Here is a 15,840-nt window from a genome sequence, read left to right as displayed (position 1 = left end):
CCACCTGGAGCCAGACCGGCAGGGCCGGACAGAGGCCGCATTCCCAGCCCCGCCCGACTCCGGCGGGAGGCGAACCCCCGACTCCGGCGGGAGGCGAACCCCCGACTCCGGGCGGGAAGCTGAACCCTCAGACTCCGGCGGGAGGCGAACCCCCAACTCCGGGCGGGAGGCGAACCCCCGGACTCCGGGCGGGAGGCGAACCCCCGGACTCCGGGCGGGAGGCGAACCCCCAGACTCCGGGCGGGAAGCCGAACCCCAGACTCCGGCGGGAGGCGAACCCCCAGACTCGGGTGGGAGGCGAACCCCCGGACTCCGGTGGGAGGCGAACCCCCAGACTCTGGGTGGGAGGCGAACCCCCGACTCCGGGCGGGAGGCGAACCCCTGACTCCGGGCGGGAGGCGAACCCCCAGACTCCGGGCGGGAGGTGAACCCCCAGACTCCGGGCGGGAGGCGAACCCCCAGACTCGGGCGGGAGGCGAACCCCCGGACTCCTGGTGGGAGGCGAACCCCCAGACTCCGGGCGGGAGGTGAACCCCCAGACTCCGGGCGGGAGGCGAACCCCCAGACTCCGGGCGGGAAGCCGAACCCCAGACTTCCGGCGGGAGGCGAACCCCCAGACTCGGGCGGGAGGTGAACCCCCAGACTCCGGGCGGGAGGCGAACCCCCAGACTCCGGGCGGGAGGCGAACCCCCAGACTCCGGGCGGGAAGCTGAACCCCCAGACTCCGGGCGGGAGGCGAACCCCCAGACTCCGGGCGGGAAGCTGAACCCCCCGACTCCGGGCGGGAGGCGAACCCCCGGACTCCGGGCGGGAGGCGAACCCCCAGACTCCGGTGGGAGGCGAACCCCCGACTCCGGGCGGGAGGCGAACCCCCGGAGGATAACAACACGGACTCACTGACGCACAGGGACCTTGTTTGTCTGAAACCCGCATGGGCGGCCGGGCGGCCTGCACCTCCCTGGCAGCCGGGGCGGACTGGCTGGGGCAGTCCGGGCGGCCTTGTGAGGAGGCGCCTTCGGAGGAGGCGTGCTTGCGCTCGCTGGGCAGGAATGTGGGGAGGAGGGCCGGGCTCGCAGGTGGGGCGCCCGCAGGACGCAGTCTCGGCCGTGGGCGGCTGGCGTGGGGCAGGGAGCGGGGCCTCCGAGGGCGGGGCTCGGGCAGAAGCCTGGGTCAGGGGGAGGCCGTGGTGGGGTGCCCAGACCGGCCAGCGGTTGGTATGCGGCGGGTCCTCTGAGGGACTGTGCCCCTGGGTTGTCCCCGAAACCCTTCCCCCGGGGGCCGCCCGCCCGCCGGGGTGCGGGCTGAGGTCCGTCACCCGTGCCCGCTGGGCGTGCTGGGCGCGGTGCGGGGGCCGCGGGGGCCTGGTGCGGGCATGGGGCCGCGGGGGGGGGAGTGGCCCTGTCCCCGACGAGGCTGAGGAGGTGGGTGATCGATCTCGCCTGAGGCCGTGTGACTCTGGGCTCCGAGGCCAGGCCCTGGCCCTGCCCCTCAGCTCAGGGCTCCCCGGTGACCGTCGGTGACCTTGTCCCCACGCCAGCCGCCTGGCTCCCCACGGGGGCCCGGGGCCCTGTCTCAGTCCCCCCTCCCGCTTCCCCTGCTCAGGGGTTCGGCACGGGGTCCCCTGTAGAAGGAGTTACACATCCAGAGCGGGCTGCTCCCCCTGACCTCGGCGCCCAGTGCCCGGGCCCTGGTCAAAATGAGGAGCGGGCCCTGGCCGGTGTGGCTCAGTAGATAGAGCGTTGGCCTGCGGACCAAAGGGTCCCAGGTTTTTGTTTGTTTGCTTGTTTTTAAATATATTTTATTGATTTTTTTACAGAGAGAAAGAGAGAGGGATAGAGAGTTAGAAACATCGATGAGAGAGAAACATTGGTCAGCTGCCTCCTGCACACCTCCCACTGGGGATGAGCCCGCAACCAAGGTACATGCCCTTGACCGGAATCGAACCCGGGACCCTTCAGTCCGCAGGCCGACGCTCTATCCACTGAGCCAAACCGGTTTTGGCAATAAAATATATTTTAAAAAATAAAAAAATAAAAGATCGATGGAAACAGCCTCGGAGGAGGGTCAGCAGGAGCAAACAGACGGAACCCCCAGGTGCAGCCCGGCGCTGGGCTGTCTTTCCCGGGCTCAGACCTTCGCCATCTGTCCTCGGAGCCCTCCAGCCCAGGGGCCTCCCCGTCCGCCACGCCCCTCGCGGTTACGGGGAGCCCAGGTGCCGAGCAGCGCTCACACCCCCGCCCCCCAGGGTGAAGAGAGACTCCAGATCGTGGTGGGGAGGGGAGCGGACAGCCACCCCCTCCTGGACATGGGCGCTCCTGAGGTGAGTCTGGCTCCACCCTCCGGCCTCGGCCCTCCGTCCACTCCCCGTGCCCAGCCCCGCCTCCCTCCTCAGCCTGGCCGCCCGGACCAGACGCAGACGGACTACGTGCTGGTGGCCGACTGCCGCACCCAGCGGGACCCCGGGCAGGTCCTCCGGCAGCGGCAGTTCCTCAGGCACCTGCAGGCCAAGGGCTTCCAGTACAAGGTGGGCTGGTCTGCCCGGGGCGGGAGGGGGCTGGGGGCGGACAGGCCCGGTGCCCGGGGGGCGGTAGGGGGCTGGGGGAGGCGGACAGGCCCGGTGCCCGGGGGGCGGGAGGGGGCTGGGGGCGGACAGGCCCAGTGCCCGGGGCGGGTGGGAGGGGGCTAGGGGCGGACAGGCCCGGTGCCCGGGGTGGGCGGGAGGGGGCTGGGGGCAGCGGATAGGCCCGGTGCCCGGGGGGCGGGTGGGAGGGGGCTGGGGGTGGACAGGCCCGGTGCAGGGCCCGGAGGGCTCTGGGGGCGCTGGGGGCGGTGCCTGCGGTGAGGATGGAGGGGCGGTGCCTGCGGTGAGGATGGAGGGGCGGTCCCAGTGGAACAGAGAGCCCGCGGCCGCCAGGTGAAGAAGGACCGGGAGAAGGTGTTCTTCGGCATCCGAGCGGACAGCAGGATCTTCGGCCAGTACCGCACGCTCCTCATGGAGCCCGAGGGCCCGGCCCCCAGACCGCAGGCCGCCCAGCCGCTGCTCATGCGGGACACCACCAGGTGAGCAGCGGACTCCCGCCCCTCCCCGCCCGCTGCACCGCCCGCTGCGCCGCCCGGCCTGTGTCCGCTCCCACCTGGGAAGGTGGGACACTCTCCCTCTGGGAAGTTCTGAAAGTTACTCACAGTGTGGCAGGCGCCGGCCATGGACCCAGGAGGTCACGGTTCGAGTCTGATCAGGGCACAGGCCTGGGTTTCGGGCTCCCTCCTCAGTGGGGGGCGTGCAGGAGGCAGCCGATCAGTGATTCTCTCTCATCAGTGATGTTTCTATTTCATTCTCCCTCTCCCTTCCTTTCTCTGAAATCAATAAAAAAATACATTAAAATAAAAAAGAGCCTGGCCGGTGTGGCTCAGTGGAGAGAGCGTGTGTGAGGGCCCTGGGAGGGCCGGGACCAGGTCTCACAGCAGAAGGCTCGGGCGGAGTGCGGGCCCCTCCCAGCTGTGTGGCTGGGCAGGCCCCAGCCGTCTGAGCCCGTCCCATGGGGCAGGGAGGGTTCGATCCTGCAGCTGCGGGCGGGGGGCTCCGGGAGGAAGTGCGGCTGGAGGTGGGGTCAGGCCAGGCCCCGGGTCTGCTCGGAGGAGAGGCCCGCTCCAGGCAGAGCCAGCTGGGGCCACGAGGGCTGCACCCTGGCGGGGGCTCCGGAGGCAGGGGGGCTCCGGAGGGCCCGGGTCTGCTGGGCGGGGGGGGGGCAGGGGGGTTCAGGAGGGCCTGGGTCTGCTCGGCGGGGGGGACAGGGGGGCTCCGGAGGCAGGGGGGCTCCGGAGGGCCCGGGTCTGCTGGGCGGGGGGGGGGGCAGGGGGGCTCAGGAGGGCCTGGGTCTGCTCGGCGGGGGGGACAGGGGGGCTCCGGAGGGCCCGGGTCTGCTGGGCGGGGGCTCCGGAGGCAGGGGGGCTCCGGAGGGCCCGGGTCTGCTGGGCGGGGGGGGCAGGGGGGCTCAGGAGGGCCTGGGTCTGCTCGGCGGGGGGACAGGGGGGCTCTGGAGGGCCCGGGTCTGCTCGGCGGGGGGGGGCAGGGGGGCTCAGGAGGGCCCGGGTCTGCTCGGCGGGGGGGACAGGGGGGCTCCGGAGGCAGGGGGGCTCAGGAGGGCCTGGGTCTGCTGGGCGGGGAGGCAGTGGGGCTCAGGAGGGCCTGGGTCTGCTGGGCGGGGAGGCAGGGGGGCTCAGGAGGGCCTGGGTCTGCTCGGCGGGGGGACAGGGGGGCTCAGGAGGGCCCGGGTCTGCTGGGCGGGGGGGGGGGGCAGGGGGCGGGCTCCCCCGGCAGCTGGGCGGGGCCTGGCGGGCAGGCGCCCACCTCGGTTACAGGTGCCGCCCTGGGTTTCAGAATCCGGATCGTCAGCTTCATCCTGAACCGCAGCACGGCAGCGGGCGGTGAGGACCGGGGCGGCAGCCGTGGGGGCGGTGGTGGAGGATGTGGCCGGGTCCCCCCTGACCTGAGGCTCCTGTGACCGTCAGACACATTCGAGGACCTGGTGAAGGACCGGGTGTTTGAGACCCAGTTTCCACTGCACAAGGTGAGGGCGGGTGGGGCCGGCGGGGGCTGGGCCGGGGGCTGGGTGGGGGGCTGGGCCGGGGGCTGGGCCGGGGGCTGGGCCAGGGGCTGGGCCGGGGGCTGGGCCGGAGGCTGGGCTGGAGGCTGGGCCGGGGGCTGGGCCGGGGGCTGGGCCGGGGACTGGGCCGGAGGCTGGGCCGGGGGCTGGGCCGGAGGCTGGGCCGGAGGCTGGGCCGGGGGCTGGGCCGGGGGCTGGGTCGGGGGCTGGGCCGGGGGCTGGGCCGGGGGCTGGGCCGGGGGCTGGGCCGGGGGCTGGGCCGGGGGCTGGGTCGGGGGCTGGGCCGGGGGCTGGGACTGGGCTGGGACTGGGCTGGGCCAGGGGCTGGGCCGGGGGCTGGGCCAGGGGCTGGGTCAGGGGCTGGGCCGGGGGCTGGGACTGGGCTGGGCCGGGGGCTGGGCCAGAGGCTGGGCCGGGGGCTGGGTTGGGGGCTGGGCCGGGGGCTGGGCCAGGGGCTGGGCCAGAGGCTGGGTCAGGGGCTGGGTCAGGGGCTGGGTCAGGGGCTGGGCCGGGGGCTGGGCCAGAGGCTGGGCCGGGGGCTGGGCCAGGGGCTGGGCCGGGGGCTGGGCCGGGGGCTGGGCCGGAGGCTGGGCTGGAGGCTGGGCCGGGGGCTGGGACTGGGCTGGGCCGGGGGCTGGAGTCAGGGGCTGGGCCGGGGGCTGGGCCGGGGGCTGGGTCAGGGGCTGGGCCGGGGGCTGGGACTGGGCTGGGCCGGGGGCTGGAGTCAGGGGAGGCTGGGCTGGGCCTGGGGCTGGGCCGGGGGCTGGGACTGGGCTGGGCCGGGGGCTGGGCCAGGGGCTGGGTCAGGGGCTGGGCCGGGGGCTGGGACTGGGCTGGGCCGGGGGCTGGGCCAGAGGCTGGGCCGGGGGCTGGGTCGGGGGCTGGGCCGGGGGCTGGGCCAGGGGCTGGGCCAGAGGCTGGGTCAGGGGCTGGGTCAGGGGCTGGGTCAGGGGCTGGGCCGGGGGCTGGGCCAGAGGCTGGGCCGGGGGCTGGGCCAGGGGCTGGGCCGGGGGCTGGGCCGGGGGCTGGGCCGGAGGCTGGGCTGGAGGCTGGGCCGGGGGCTGGGACTGGGCTGGGCCGGGGGCTGGAGTCAGGGGCTGGGCCGGGGGCTGGGCCGGGGGCTGGGTCAGGGGCTGGGCCGGGGGCTGGGACTGGGCTGGGCCGGGGGCTGGAGTCAGGGGAGGCTGGGCTGGGCCTGGGGCTGGGCCGGGGGCTGGGACTGGGCTGGGCCGGGGGCTGGAGTCAGGGGAGGCTGGGCTGGGCCGGGGGCTGGGCCAGAGGCTGGGCCGGGGGCTGGGACTGGGCTGGGCCGGGGGCTGGAGTCAGGGGAGGCTGGGCTGGGCCGGGGGCTGGGCCGGGGGCTGGAGTCAGGGGAGGCTGGGCCGGGGGCTGGGCCGGGGGCTGGGCCAGAGGCTGGGCCGGGGGCTCGGCCTGGGGCTGGGCCGGGGGCTGGCCGGGCCGGGCGGGAGGCCTCACTCAGCCCTGTGCAGCGGGAGGAGCACCTCCAGAGGAAGTGGGCGCGCTGGAGGAACATGTTCCGTGAGCAGCCCATCGACGACATCAGGTGATCCTGCCCCAGCCCCACCGGGCCCCGTCACAGCCCCCTGTGCCCAGCCCCCTGAGCCGAGACCCCTGTGCCCCCGTCACAGCCATCCGGTGCCCAGTCCCCTGATCCCAACCCCCTGAGCCGAGACCCCTGATCCCAGCCCCCTGTGCCCAGACCCCTGAGCTGAGACCCCTGTGCCCAGCCCCCTGTGCCCAGACCCCTGTGCCCAGACCCCTGAGCCCAGACCCCTGTGCCCCCGTCACAGCCATCCGGTGCCCAGTCCCCTGATCCCAGCCCCCTGTGCCCAGCCCCCTGATCCCAGCCCTCTGTGCCCAGACCCCTGTGCCCCTTACACACTCTGTACCCCAAAGAGACACCTATGTGCCCACAAACACCTGCCCCCACAGACACCCCTGTACCCCTAGCGAATGTGCTGTCAGTACAGACTCCTTGGCCGCCCCATGCCCGCCTGGCACTGGCTGGGACGCGCCTGGTGGGCGGTCTGACGGTGCTGTGCCCGCAGGAACTACTTTGGCGAGAAGGTGGCCCTGTACTTCGCCTGGCTGGGCTGGTACACCTACATGCTGGTGCCGGCTGCCCTGGTGGGCCTCATCGTGTTCCTGAGCGGCTTCTCGCTCTTCAATGCCAGCCAGATCAGGTGGGCGGGCGGGCGATGTGCGGGAGGAGCAGGCGGGTCCCCCAGAAGTGGGGGGTGGGGGTGGGGACTGAACTGGGTGGACGGGTCACGGATGGGGAGGAGGGGGTCAGGAGTGGGAGGAGTGGGGTCAGGACAGGGGGGGGGTCAGGACGGGGAGGAGGGGGTCGGGACGGGGAGGAGGGGGTCGGGACGGGGAGGAGTGGGGTCGGGACAGGGAGGAGGGGGTCAGGACGGGGAGGAGGGGGTCAGGACGGGGAGGAGGGGGTCAGGATGGGGAGGAGGGGGTCAGGACGGGGAGGAGGGGGTCAGGATGGGGAGGAGGGGGGTCGGGACGGGGAGGAGGGGGTCGGGACGAGACCGGGGGTCCGGATGGGGACCGGGGGGGGGAAGAGCCGTGCCAGCCCGGCGCCTGTGCCCAGCAAGGAGATCTGTGAGGCCCACGACATCTTCATGTGCCCGCGGGGCGACCACCGCCGGCAGTACCAGCGCCTCTCAGACACCTGCACCTTCGCCAAGGTCTGCGCCCGCCGCCCTGCGCCCCTGCCCGCTGCTCCTGCCGGGGCGGGTGGGGGGCGGGGGCGGGTGGGGCGCCCGGAGTGGGGTGGGGGGCGGGGGCGGGGCTGGGGGCGGGGGCGCCCGGAGTGGGGTGGGGGCAGGGGGGGGCGGGGGCGGGGGCGGGGGCGCCCGGCGTGGGGTGGGGGCCGGGGAGGCGGGGGCGGGGGGGGGGCCGCCCGGAGTGGGGTGGGGGTGGGGGCGGGGGCGGCACCCATCCTGCCTGTCCCTCTCCCAGCTCACCCATCTCTTCGACAACGAGGGCACCGTCATCTTCGCCATCTTCATGGCCCTGTGGGGTGAGTGGCTGCGGGCGCCCGGGGTGAACTCCAGGCTCTGCCCCCGCCGGCCCCCACGCTGTGCCCCCCCCACGCTGTGCCCCCCCCGCCTGTGCCCCCCCCGCCCGTGCCCCCCTGCCTTTGACCCCCCCACGCTGTGCCCCCCCCACGCTGTGCCCCCCCCACACTGTGCCCCCCCGCCTGTGCCCCCCCGCCTGTGCCCCCCTGCCTGTGCCCCCCCGCCTGTGACCCCCCCGCCTGTGACCCCCACACACTGTGACCCCCCGCCTGTGCCCCCCCGCCTGTGACCCCCCGCCTGTGACCCCCCCGCTGTGACCCCCCCACGCTGTGACCCCCCCACGCTGTGACCCCCCCCCCTGTGACCCCCCCGCCTGTGGACCCCCGCCTGTGACCCCCCGCCTGTGACCCCCCGCCTGTGCCCCCCCCGCCTGTGACCCCCCGCCTGTGCCCCCCGCAGCCACGGTGTTCCTGGAGTTCTGGAAGCGGCAGCGGGCGCGTGTGGTGCTGCACTGGCACCTGTACGGGTGGGACGAGGACCAGGTGAGGCCGGGGGTGGGGAGTGGGGGAGTGAGGGGGTGCAGGGGTGCGAGCCAGCGCCTGCTCTGTGCTGTGTGTGCTCCCACCTGTGTGTGCCCGTGCCTGAGGCCTGTATCCTGTGTCCGAGGCATGTGTTCTCAGGTCTGTGGCCTGTGGCCTGTGCTTGAGGCGTGTGCCGTGTCTGAGGCATGTTCCGTGTCTGTGCATGTCCCATGTCCGAGGCACGTCCCATGTATAAGGTGTGTGCAAGTGTCTGAGGCGTGTGCTCATGTATGATGTGTGTTCCCATGTCTGAGGCGTGTGCCGTGTCTGAGGCGTGTGCCGTGCCTGAGGCGTGTGCCGTGTCTGAGGCGTGTGCCGTGCCCGGGCGATCCCGGTCCCCAGGAGGAGGTGGCGCTGGAGCTCATTAACTGCCCGGACTACAAGCTGCAGCGGCACCAGCACTCCTACCTGAAGAGCACCATCATCCTGGCCCTGTCCCTGCTCATGGTACGCCTCGAACCCGGGGCCGGGTGGGGAGCACCATCATCCTGGCCCTGTCCCTGCTCATGGTACGCCTCGAACCCGGGGCCGGGGGGGCACCATCATCCTGGCCCTGGCCCTGCTCATGGCATGCCCCGAACCCGGGGCCGGGGGGGGAGCACCATCATCCTGGCCCTGGCCCTGCTCATGGTACGCCTCGAACCCGGGGCCGGGGGGGGCGCACCATCATCCTGGCCCTGGCCCTCTCATGGTACGCCTCGAACCCGAGGCCGGGGGGGCACCATCATCCTGGCCCTGTCCCTCTCATGGTACGCCTCGAACCCGGGGCCGGGGGGGGGGGGCACCATCATCCTGGCCCTGTCCCTGCTCATGGCACGCCCCGAACCCGGGGCCGGGGTGGGGGTGGGGCACCATCATCCTGGCCCTGTCCCTGCTCATGGCACGCCTCGAACCCGGGGCCGGGGCCGGGGGGGCACCATCATCCTGGCCCTGTCCCTGCTCATGGCAGGCCCCGAACCCGGGCGGGGGGGGGGGGACCCAGGCGGCCACCGCTGACGCCGCCCGCAGATCGGCCTCATGATCGGCATGGCGCACGTGCTGGTGGTGTACCGCGTGGCGGCCGCCGCCGTCTTCAGCAGCTCCGCCCTGCCCTTCCTGGAGGAGCAGGTGACCACGGCCGTGGTGGTGTCCGGGGCCCTGGTGCACTACGTGACCATTCTCGTCATGACCAAGGTGCGCGGGGGGTGGGGGGCTCTGCTGGGCCTGCAGCCCCCAGCCCCGGCCCCGGCCCCAGCCCCCAAACTCAGCCCCGGCCCCAGCCCCCAGCCCCGGCCCCGGCCCCCGCCCCCAGCCCCAGCCCCAACCCCCAGCCCCCAGCCCCAGCCCCAGCCCCAGCCCCGGCCCCCAAACCCAGCCCCCAGCCCCCAGCCCCTGCCCCAGCCCCAGCCCCAGCCCCCAAACCCAGCCCCCAGCCCCGCCCCCAGGCCCAGCCCCAGCCCCCAAACCCAGCCCCGGCCCCTGCCCCAGCCCCAGCCCCCAGCCCCAGCCCCTGCCCCAGCCCCAGCCCCAGCCCCCAAACCCAGCCCCCAGCCCCGCCCCCAACCCAGCCCCCAGCCCCGCCCCAGCCCCCGGCCCCAGCCCCAACCCCCAGCCCCCAAACCCAGCCCCCAGCCCCGGCCCCAGCCCCCGGCCCCAGCCCCAACCCCCAGCCCCCAAACCCAGCCCCGGCCCCGGCCCCAGCCCCCAGCCCCAGTCCCAGCCCCAGCCCCAACCCCCCAGCCCCCAAACCCAGCCCCAGCCCCAGCCCCAGCCCAGCCCCCCCAGCCCCCCAACCCAGCCCCAGCCCCAGCCCCAGCCCCAGCCCCCAGCCCCAGCCCCCGCCCCAGCCCCAGCCCCAACCCCCAGCCCCCAAACCCAGCCCCAGCCCCAGCCCCCAGCCCCAGCCCCCAGCCCCAGCCCCAGCCCCAGCCCCAAACCCCAGCCCCCAGCCCCCAGCCCCCGGCCCAGGCCCCAGCCCCCAGCCCCAGCCCCAGCCCCAGCCCCAAACCCCAGCCCCCAGCCCCCAGCCCCAGCCCCAGCCCCAGCCCCAGCCCCCAGCCCCAGCCCCAGCCCAGTCCCCAGCCCCAGCCCCCAGCCCCCAGCCCCCAGCGAGCCCCCGTCTCGCCCGCAGGTCAACAAGTACGTGGCGCTGAAGCTCTGTGACTACGGTGAGAGGCCGCCTGCCCGGGAGGCGGGAGGTGGACACGAAGGGTGTGTGTGTGTGTGTGTGAGGGTCTGAGGCGGGGGGGGGGGATGTGAGGGTCTGAGGCGGGGCGGGGGGTGAGGGTCTGAGCAGGAGGGAGGGGGGGGGGGGGTGAGGGTCTGAGCAGGAGGGAGGACGGGGGGGGGTGAGGGTCTGAGCAGGAGGAGGACGGGGGGGGGTGAGGGTCTGAGCAGGAGGGAGGACGGGGGGGGGTGAGGGTCTGAGCAGGAGGGAGGCGGGGGGGGGGGTGTGAGGGTCTGAGCAGGAGGGAGGCGGGGGGGGGGGGGTGAGGGTCTGAGCAGGAGGGAGGCGGGCGCCCCCTGGAGGGAGGTGACAGCCCTGCCCTCGCAGAGAAGTCCAGGACCTTCTCGGAGCGCGAGAGCAAGTTCACGGTGAAGTTCTTCACGCTGCAGTTCTTCGCCCACTTCTCCTCCCTCGTCTACATCGCCTTCATCCTGGGCCGGTGAGCCCCCCGCAGCCCGCAGGCTCTCCCTACACACACTGCCGGCTCCTTCGTCTTAGAGGGGGAAAGGAGGAGGGGGAGAGACGGAGGGAGAGGGAGGGAGGGAGAGGGAGAAGGACAGGGAGGGAGAGGGGGATGGGGAGAGGGAGAGGGAGGGGGAGGGGAAGAGGGAGGGGGGAGGGAGAGAGGGAGAGGGAGAAGATCAACGATGGGAGAGAGCCATGGAGCAGCCGCCTTCTCTTCCTCCCCGGCCCCTTGTCACCACACCCCCTCTTCCTGCCCCCCATCCCTCGTCACCCCCCTTTCTGCCCCCCCCCCGCTGGGGCAGCGTGCCGGCTCAGCCTCCCGTCCCTCCAGGATCAACGGTCACCCCGGGAACTCCGTGCGCCTGGCCGGCTTGTGGAAGCTGGAGGAGGTCAGTCTGCCCTGATGCCTCCTGCCCCCTCCCCGCCCTCCCCCTGCCCCCTCCCCCTGACCGCCCCTCCCCACAGTGCCACCTCAGCGGCTGCATGATGGACCTGTTCGTGCAGATGGCCATCATCATGGGTCTGAAGCAGACGCTCAGCAACTGCATAGAGTACCTGACCCCGTGAGGACCCCTCTCGGCCCTCCCTCCCCCTCCGCACCCTCCCCGTCCGCCGCCCGGCCCACCCAGCTCCCCGCACCCAGCTCCCCGGCCCCGCTCCGCTGGCCGCCCGGCCCACCCAGCTCCCGCCCCCGCTCCGCCCGCAGGTGGCTGGCCCACCCAGCTCCCCGCCCCCGCTCCGCCGGCCGCCCGGCCCACCCAGCTCCCCGCACCCAGCTCCTCGCCCCTGCTCCGCCGCCCGGCCCACCCAGCTCCCGCACCCAGCTCCCCGCCCCTGCTCCGCCGCCGGGCCCACCCAGCTCCCGCCCCCGCTCCGCCCGCAGGTGGCTGGCCCACCCAGCTCCCCGCCCCCGCTCCGCCGCCGGCCCACCCAGCTCCCCGCCCCCGCTCCGCCGCCCGGCCCACCCAGCTCCCCGCCCCCGCTCCGCCCGCAGGTGGGCTGGCCCACCCAGCTCCCCGCACCCAGCTCCCGCCCCCGCTCCGCCGCCCGGCCCACCCAGCTCCCCGCACCCAGCTCCCCGCACCCAGCTCCCGCCCCTGCTCCGCCGCCGGGCCCACCCAGCTCCCGCCCCCGCTCCGCCCGCAGGTGGCTGGCCCACAAGTGCCGCTCCCTGCGGGGCAGCGAGGCCCGGGACCCCGAGCTGAGGGACTGGCAGCGCAACTACCGCCTGAACCGCGTGCACACCTTCAGCCTGTTCGACGAGTTCATGGAGATGAGTGCGTGCGGGCTGGGCCGGGGCGGGGGCCGGGGGCCGGGGGGCCGGGGGCCGGGGCGGGGGCTGGGGGCCGGGGGCCGGGGGCCGGGGGCCGGGGGGCCGGGGGCCGGGGGCCGGGGGCCGGGGGTGGGGGCCCGGGAGCCGGGGGCCGGGCTGGGGGGGAGCCGGGGCCGGGGGCGGGGGCGGGGGGCTGGGCTGGGGGGGAGTTGGGGGCCGGGGGGCTGGGCTGGGGGGGGGAGCCGGGGGCCGGGGCCAGGGGGCTGGGCTGGGGGGGAGCCGGGGGCTGGGGGCCAGGGCCGGGGGGCGGGGGGCCGGGCTGGGGGGAAGCCGGGGGGCCGGAGGCCAGGGGCTGGGGGGGCTGGGCTGGGGGGGTGCCGGGGGTGGGAGCCGGGGGCTGGGGGCCCGGGGGGCTGGGCTGGGGGGGGAGTCGGGGGCCGGGGGGCTGGGCTGGGGGGGGAGCCGGGGCCGGGGCCTGAGCACACACACACACACACACACACACCCCGCAGTGATCCAGTACGGCTTCACCACCATCTTCGTGGCCGCCTTCCCGCTGGCCCCGCTGCTGGCCCTCTTCAGCAACCTGGTGGAGATCCGCCTGGACGCCATCAAGATGGTGCGGCTGCGGAGGCGCCTGGTGCCTCGCAAGGCCAAGGACATCGGTGAGCTGAGCGGCGGCTGCTCCCTCCCTCACCGCAGGCCGGGGAGCCGGTGGAGGGACTGAGGGCGGGGCCGGGCTGGCCGCACTGGGCCGGCAGGGGTCAGGGCGGATGGCGGGCTGGGGCAGGGAGCGGCCGGAGGGGGGACCGGTGAGAGAGGCCTGGTCTGTGGCTCAGGGCTCCGCCTGGGGTGGGGACCTGGGGGGCAGAGCAGCTTGGGGGCAGCTGAGGGCTCAGACGGACCGGGAGGCGGCAGCCCGGGGCCCTGCGTGGGTGTCCGGCCAGGGGAGCCGGCGGGAAGGCCTCCCCACGGGGCCGGCCCCGGGCTGCTGCGGGCGGGAGCCGTCCCAGCGACGGGACCAGGCCCTCGGCGCTCGGCGTGGGGCTGGACGGCGGAGGGGGACTCAGACGGCCTCTCGCCGCGCTCGGCCCGCTGCAGGGACCTGGCTGCAGGTGCTGGAGACCATCGGCGTGCTGGCGGTCATCGTCAACGGGATGGTCATCGCCTTCACGTCCGAGTTCATCCCCAGGGTGGTGTACAAGTACCGCTACGGCCCCTGCCGGCATGGCAACCGCTCCTCGGCAGAGTAAGGGGCCGGGGCGGGAGGGGGGGACCGGCCCAGCCACAGCTCAGCAAGGGGAGTGGGGGTGGGGGGAGGCTCAGTGCTGCCAATGCTGCCTCTCCCTGCCCTGTGGACCGGGGCGGGGCCAGGGTGCTGACCGGGACCCCGGAGGGGGACTCAGGCCCCAGAGCCCGCTGTTCGCTGAGCAGGCACTGACACCTGCCCCCCCAAAGTCAGACCCTTGCTGGCCTGCTCGGCACAAGAGTCCCACCCAAGCCGAAACCGGTGTGGCTCAGTGGCTGGAGCGTCGGCCTGCAGACTGAAGGGTCCTGGGTTCGATTCCGGACAAGAGCATGTGACTTGGTTGCGGGCACATCCCCAATGGGGGGTGTTCAGGAGGCAGCTGACCGCTGTTTCTCTCTCGTCGATGTTTCTAACTGTCCCTCTGCCTTCCTCTCTGCAAAAAAATCAACAAAATACATTAAGAAAAATAAAAGTGAGAGTGCCACCTAAGGCTCCCCAGCCTTCAGCAGGGAGGAGGGGGTGGCACCGGAGCCCCTCAGCCCCCGGCCTCTCCCACGCGGAGGAGTGAGGAGGGTCCGCCGGGCCCCCCTCTGGTGTCCCAGCGGCAGGAGCCGGCCCCGGGACGCACCCACGGCCGCAGCCAGCCCGTCTCCCCCGCAGCTGCCTCACCGGCTACATCAACCACAGCCTGTCCGTGTTCCACACCGAGCACTTCCGGGACCCCGGCCGGATAAAGGGCCCCGAGAACATCAGCATCACCGAATGCAGGTCTGGACCCCCTCTCCCCGCGACCCCCATGGGTGCTCTCTGAACTCCTGACCCCTGACCTCAGGCCTTGCCCATCCCAGGTACCGGGATTACCGCAATGCGGAGGACTACAACTTCTCGGAGCAGTTCTGGATCCTCCTGGCCGTCCGCCTGGCCTTCCTGATCCTGTTCGAGGTGGGCGGGGCGGGTCCTCCCCTCCGCCCCCTCCCCCTCCGCCTCCGCCTCCCCCTCCCTCCCCCGTCCCCTTCCGCCTCCCCTCCGCCTCCCCATCCCCCTCCCCCTCCCCTCCGCCTCCCACTCCCCCTCCCCCTCCCCTCCCCCTCCCCCTCGCCCCTGCCCCCCCCCGAGCCTGCCCCCTCCCCCCCCTCCTCCCTCCCCTCCCCTCCCCCTTCGCCGCCCCCTCCCCCTCCCCCTCCCCTCCCCTCCCACTCCCCCTCACCCCCCCCCCACCTCGCCCCTCACTCCCCCCCCCCCCCGCGTGGCCCCTCATCTCCCCCCCCCCGCGGGGCCCCACTCCCCCCCCCCCTCGTGGCCCTCACTCCCCCCCCCCGCGTGGCCCTCACTCCCCCCCCCCTCCCCCCCCGCGTGGACCTCACTCCGCCCCCCCGGGCCCTCACTCCCCCCCCGCGTGGCCTCACACTCCGCCCCCCCCCCACTGGCCCTCACTCCCCCCCCCCCCGCGCGGGCCCTCACACTCCCGCCCCCCCCCCAGCACGTGGCCCTCACTCCCCCCCCCCAGCGTGGCCCTCACACTCCCCCCCCCCGCGTGGCCCTCACTCCCCCCCCCCCGTGGACCCTCCACTCCCCCCCCCGCACGTGGCCCTCACTCCCCCCCCCCCAGCCGTGGCCCTCACTCCGGCCCCCCCAGCACGTGGCCCTCACTCCCCCCGTGGCCCCACTTCCCCCCCGCGTGGCCCTCACTCCGCCCCCCCCGCATGGCCCTCCCTCCCCCCCCGCGTGGCCCTCACTCCCCCCCCCGCGTGGCCCTCACTCCGCCCCCCCCCAGCACGTGGCCCTCACTCCCCCCCGCGTGGCCCTCACTCCGCCCCCCCCCAGCACGTGGCGCTGTGCATCAAGCTCGTGGCCGCCTGGTTCGTGCCGGACGTGCCGCAGTCGGTGAAGAACAAGGTGCTGGAGGACAAGTATGATGAGCTGCGGGACCGGATGTGGTGCGGGGGGCCCCGGTGGGCGGCCACCCCCGCCTCCAGCTCCAGCCTCAGGAGCACGGACGTGTGAGGGCCAGGCCTCCCTCCGCCACCGCCGCCTCCCTGCTCACGGCATGCGCGCGCACATGTGTGTGTGTGTGTGTGTGTGAGAAGGCTCACATGCATGTGAGGGGTCCTGGGAAGCCTGTGTACACAAGGAGTCCTGGGAGGCCTGTGCACATGAGGGGCCGGGGGGGGGCTGTGTATGAGGGGGCCGGGGGGGGGCTGTGTATGGAGGAGTCCGGGGGGCACTAGGGCATCAGTGGGCAGCACCCTCGTCTGCTCCATCTGTTGGGGCTCAGGCTTGCACTCTGGGTGAGCCCTGCCCCCACCCCGAGGGGCGCTTTTTATGGGGTCCCAGCACAGGAAGAGCAGCGCGCTGGCCCCCTCCGGCTTCTGCCCCCGCCCCTCCCCCAGGCAGTCCGAGGCCCTGGCC

At 74.6% G+C, this 15,840-nt stretch overlaps 1 protein-coding gene across 2 annotated transcripts; it reads left to right on the top strand.

The window, feature by feature from the left end:
- Window positions 1–2,026: 2,026 nt before the first annotated feature.
- Window positions 2,027–15,810, top strand: ANO9 (anoctamin 9). 2 transcript variants are annotated; one of them, XM_045581052.1, is made up of 22 exons: window positions 2,027–2,320; window positions 2,411–2,524; window positions 2,915–3,060; window positions 4,379–4,425; window positions 4,510–4,568; window positions 6,095–6,168; window positions 6,674–6,808; window positions 7,228–7,324; window positions 7,599–7,659; window positions 8,117–8,199; window positions 8,581–8,685; window positions 9,247–9,411; window positions 10,349–10,385; window positions 10,772–10,883; window positions 11,241–11,298; window positions 11,375–11,472; window positions 12,056–12,186; window positions 12,695–12,847; window positions 13,284–13,431; window positions 14,092–14,199; window positions 14,280–14,373; window positions 15,256–15,810. In XM_045581052.1, exons 1-22 carry the CDS (start codon window positions 2,042–2,044, stop codon window positions 15,433–15,435), a joined length of 2,484 nt encoding a protein of 827 aa, XP_045437008.1. In that variant the 5' UTR covers window positions 2,027–2,041; the 3' UTR covers window positions 15,436–15,810. The 2 variants fall into 2 exon arrangements, with proteins under 2 accessions (XP_045437008.1, XP_045437007.1); XM_045581051.1 differs by having other exon boundaries at window positions 2,227–2,320; window positions 2,393–2,524; window positions 15,256–15,804.
- The last annotated feature ends 30 nt before the right edge of the window (window positions 15,811–15,840 follow it).

Source organism: Pipistrellus kuhlii, unplaced genomic scaffold (genome assembly GCF_014108245.1).
Source record: "Pipistrellus kuhlii isolate mPipKuh1 unplaced genomic scaffold, mPipKuh1.p scaffold_m20_p_132, whole genome shotgun sequence".
Classification (NCBI taxonomy): Eukaryota; Metazoa; Chordata; class Mammalia; order Chiroptera; family Vespertilionidae; genus Pipistrellus; species Pipistrellus kuhlii.
Note: the sequence above shows the minus strand (reverse complement) of the source record. Positions and strands in the feature narration are given on the sequence as shown.

What these genes read in the sequence shown, in the direction of transcription:
- ANO9 (XM_045581052.1), top strand. Translation starts at nt 2,042, where the DNA reads ATGGAAACAGCCTCGGAGGAGGGTCAGCAGGAGCAAACAGACGGAACC. An exon ending in CCCAGTTTCCACTGCACAAG is followed by an intron (nt 4,569 to 6,094) that starts GTGAGGGCGGGT and finishes AGCCCTGTGCAG; the next exon opens with CGGGAGGAGCACCTCCAGAG. An exon ending in CAGCCCATCGACGACATCAG is followed by an intron (nt 6,169 to 6,673) that starts GTGATCCTGCCC and finishes CTGTGCCCGCAG; the next exon opens with GAACTACTTTGGCGAGAAGG.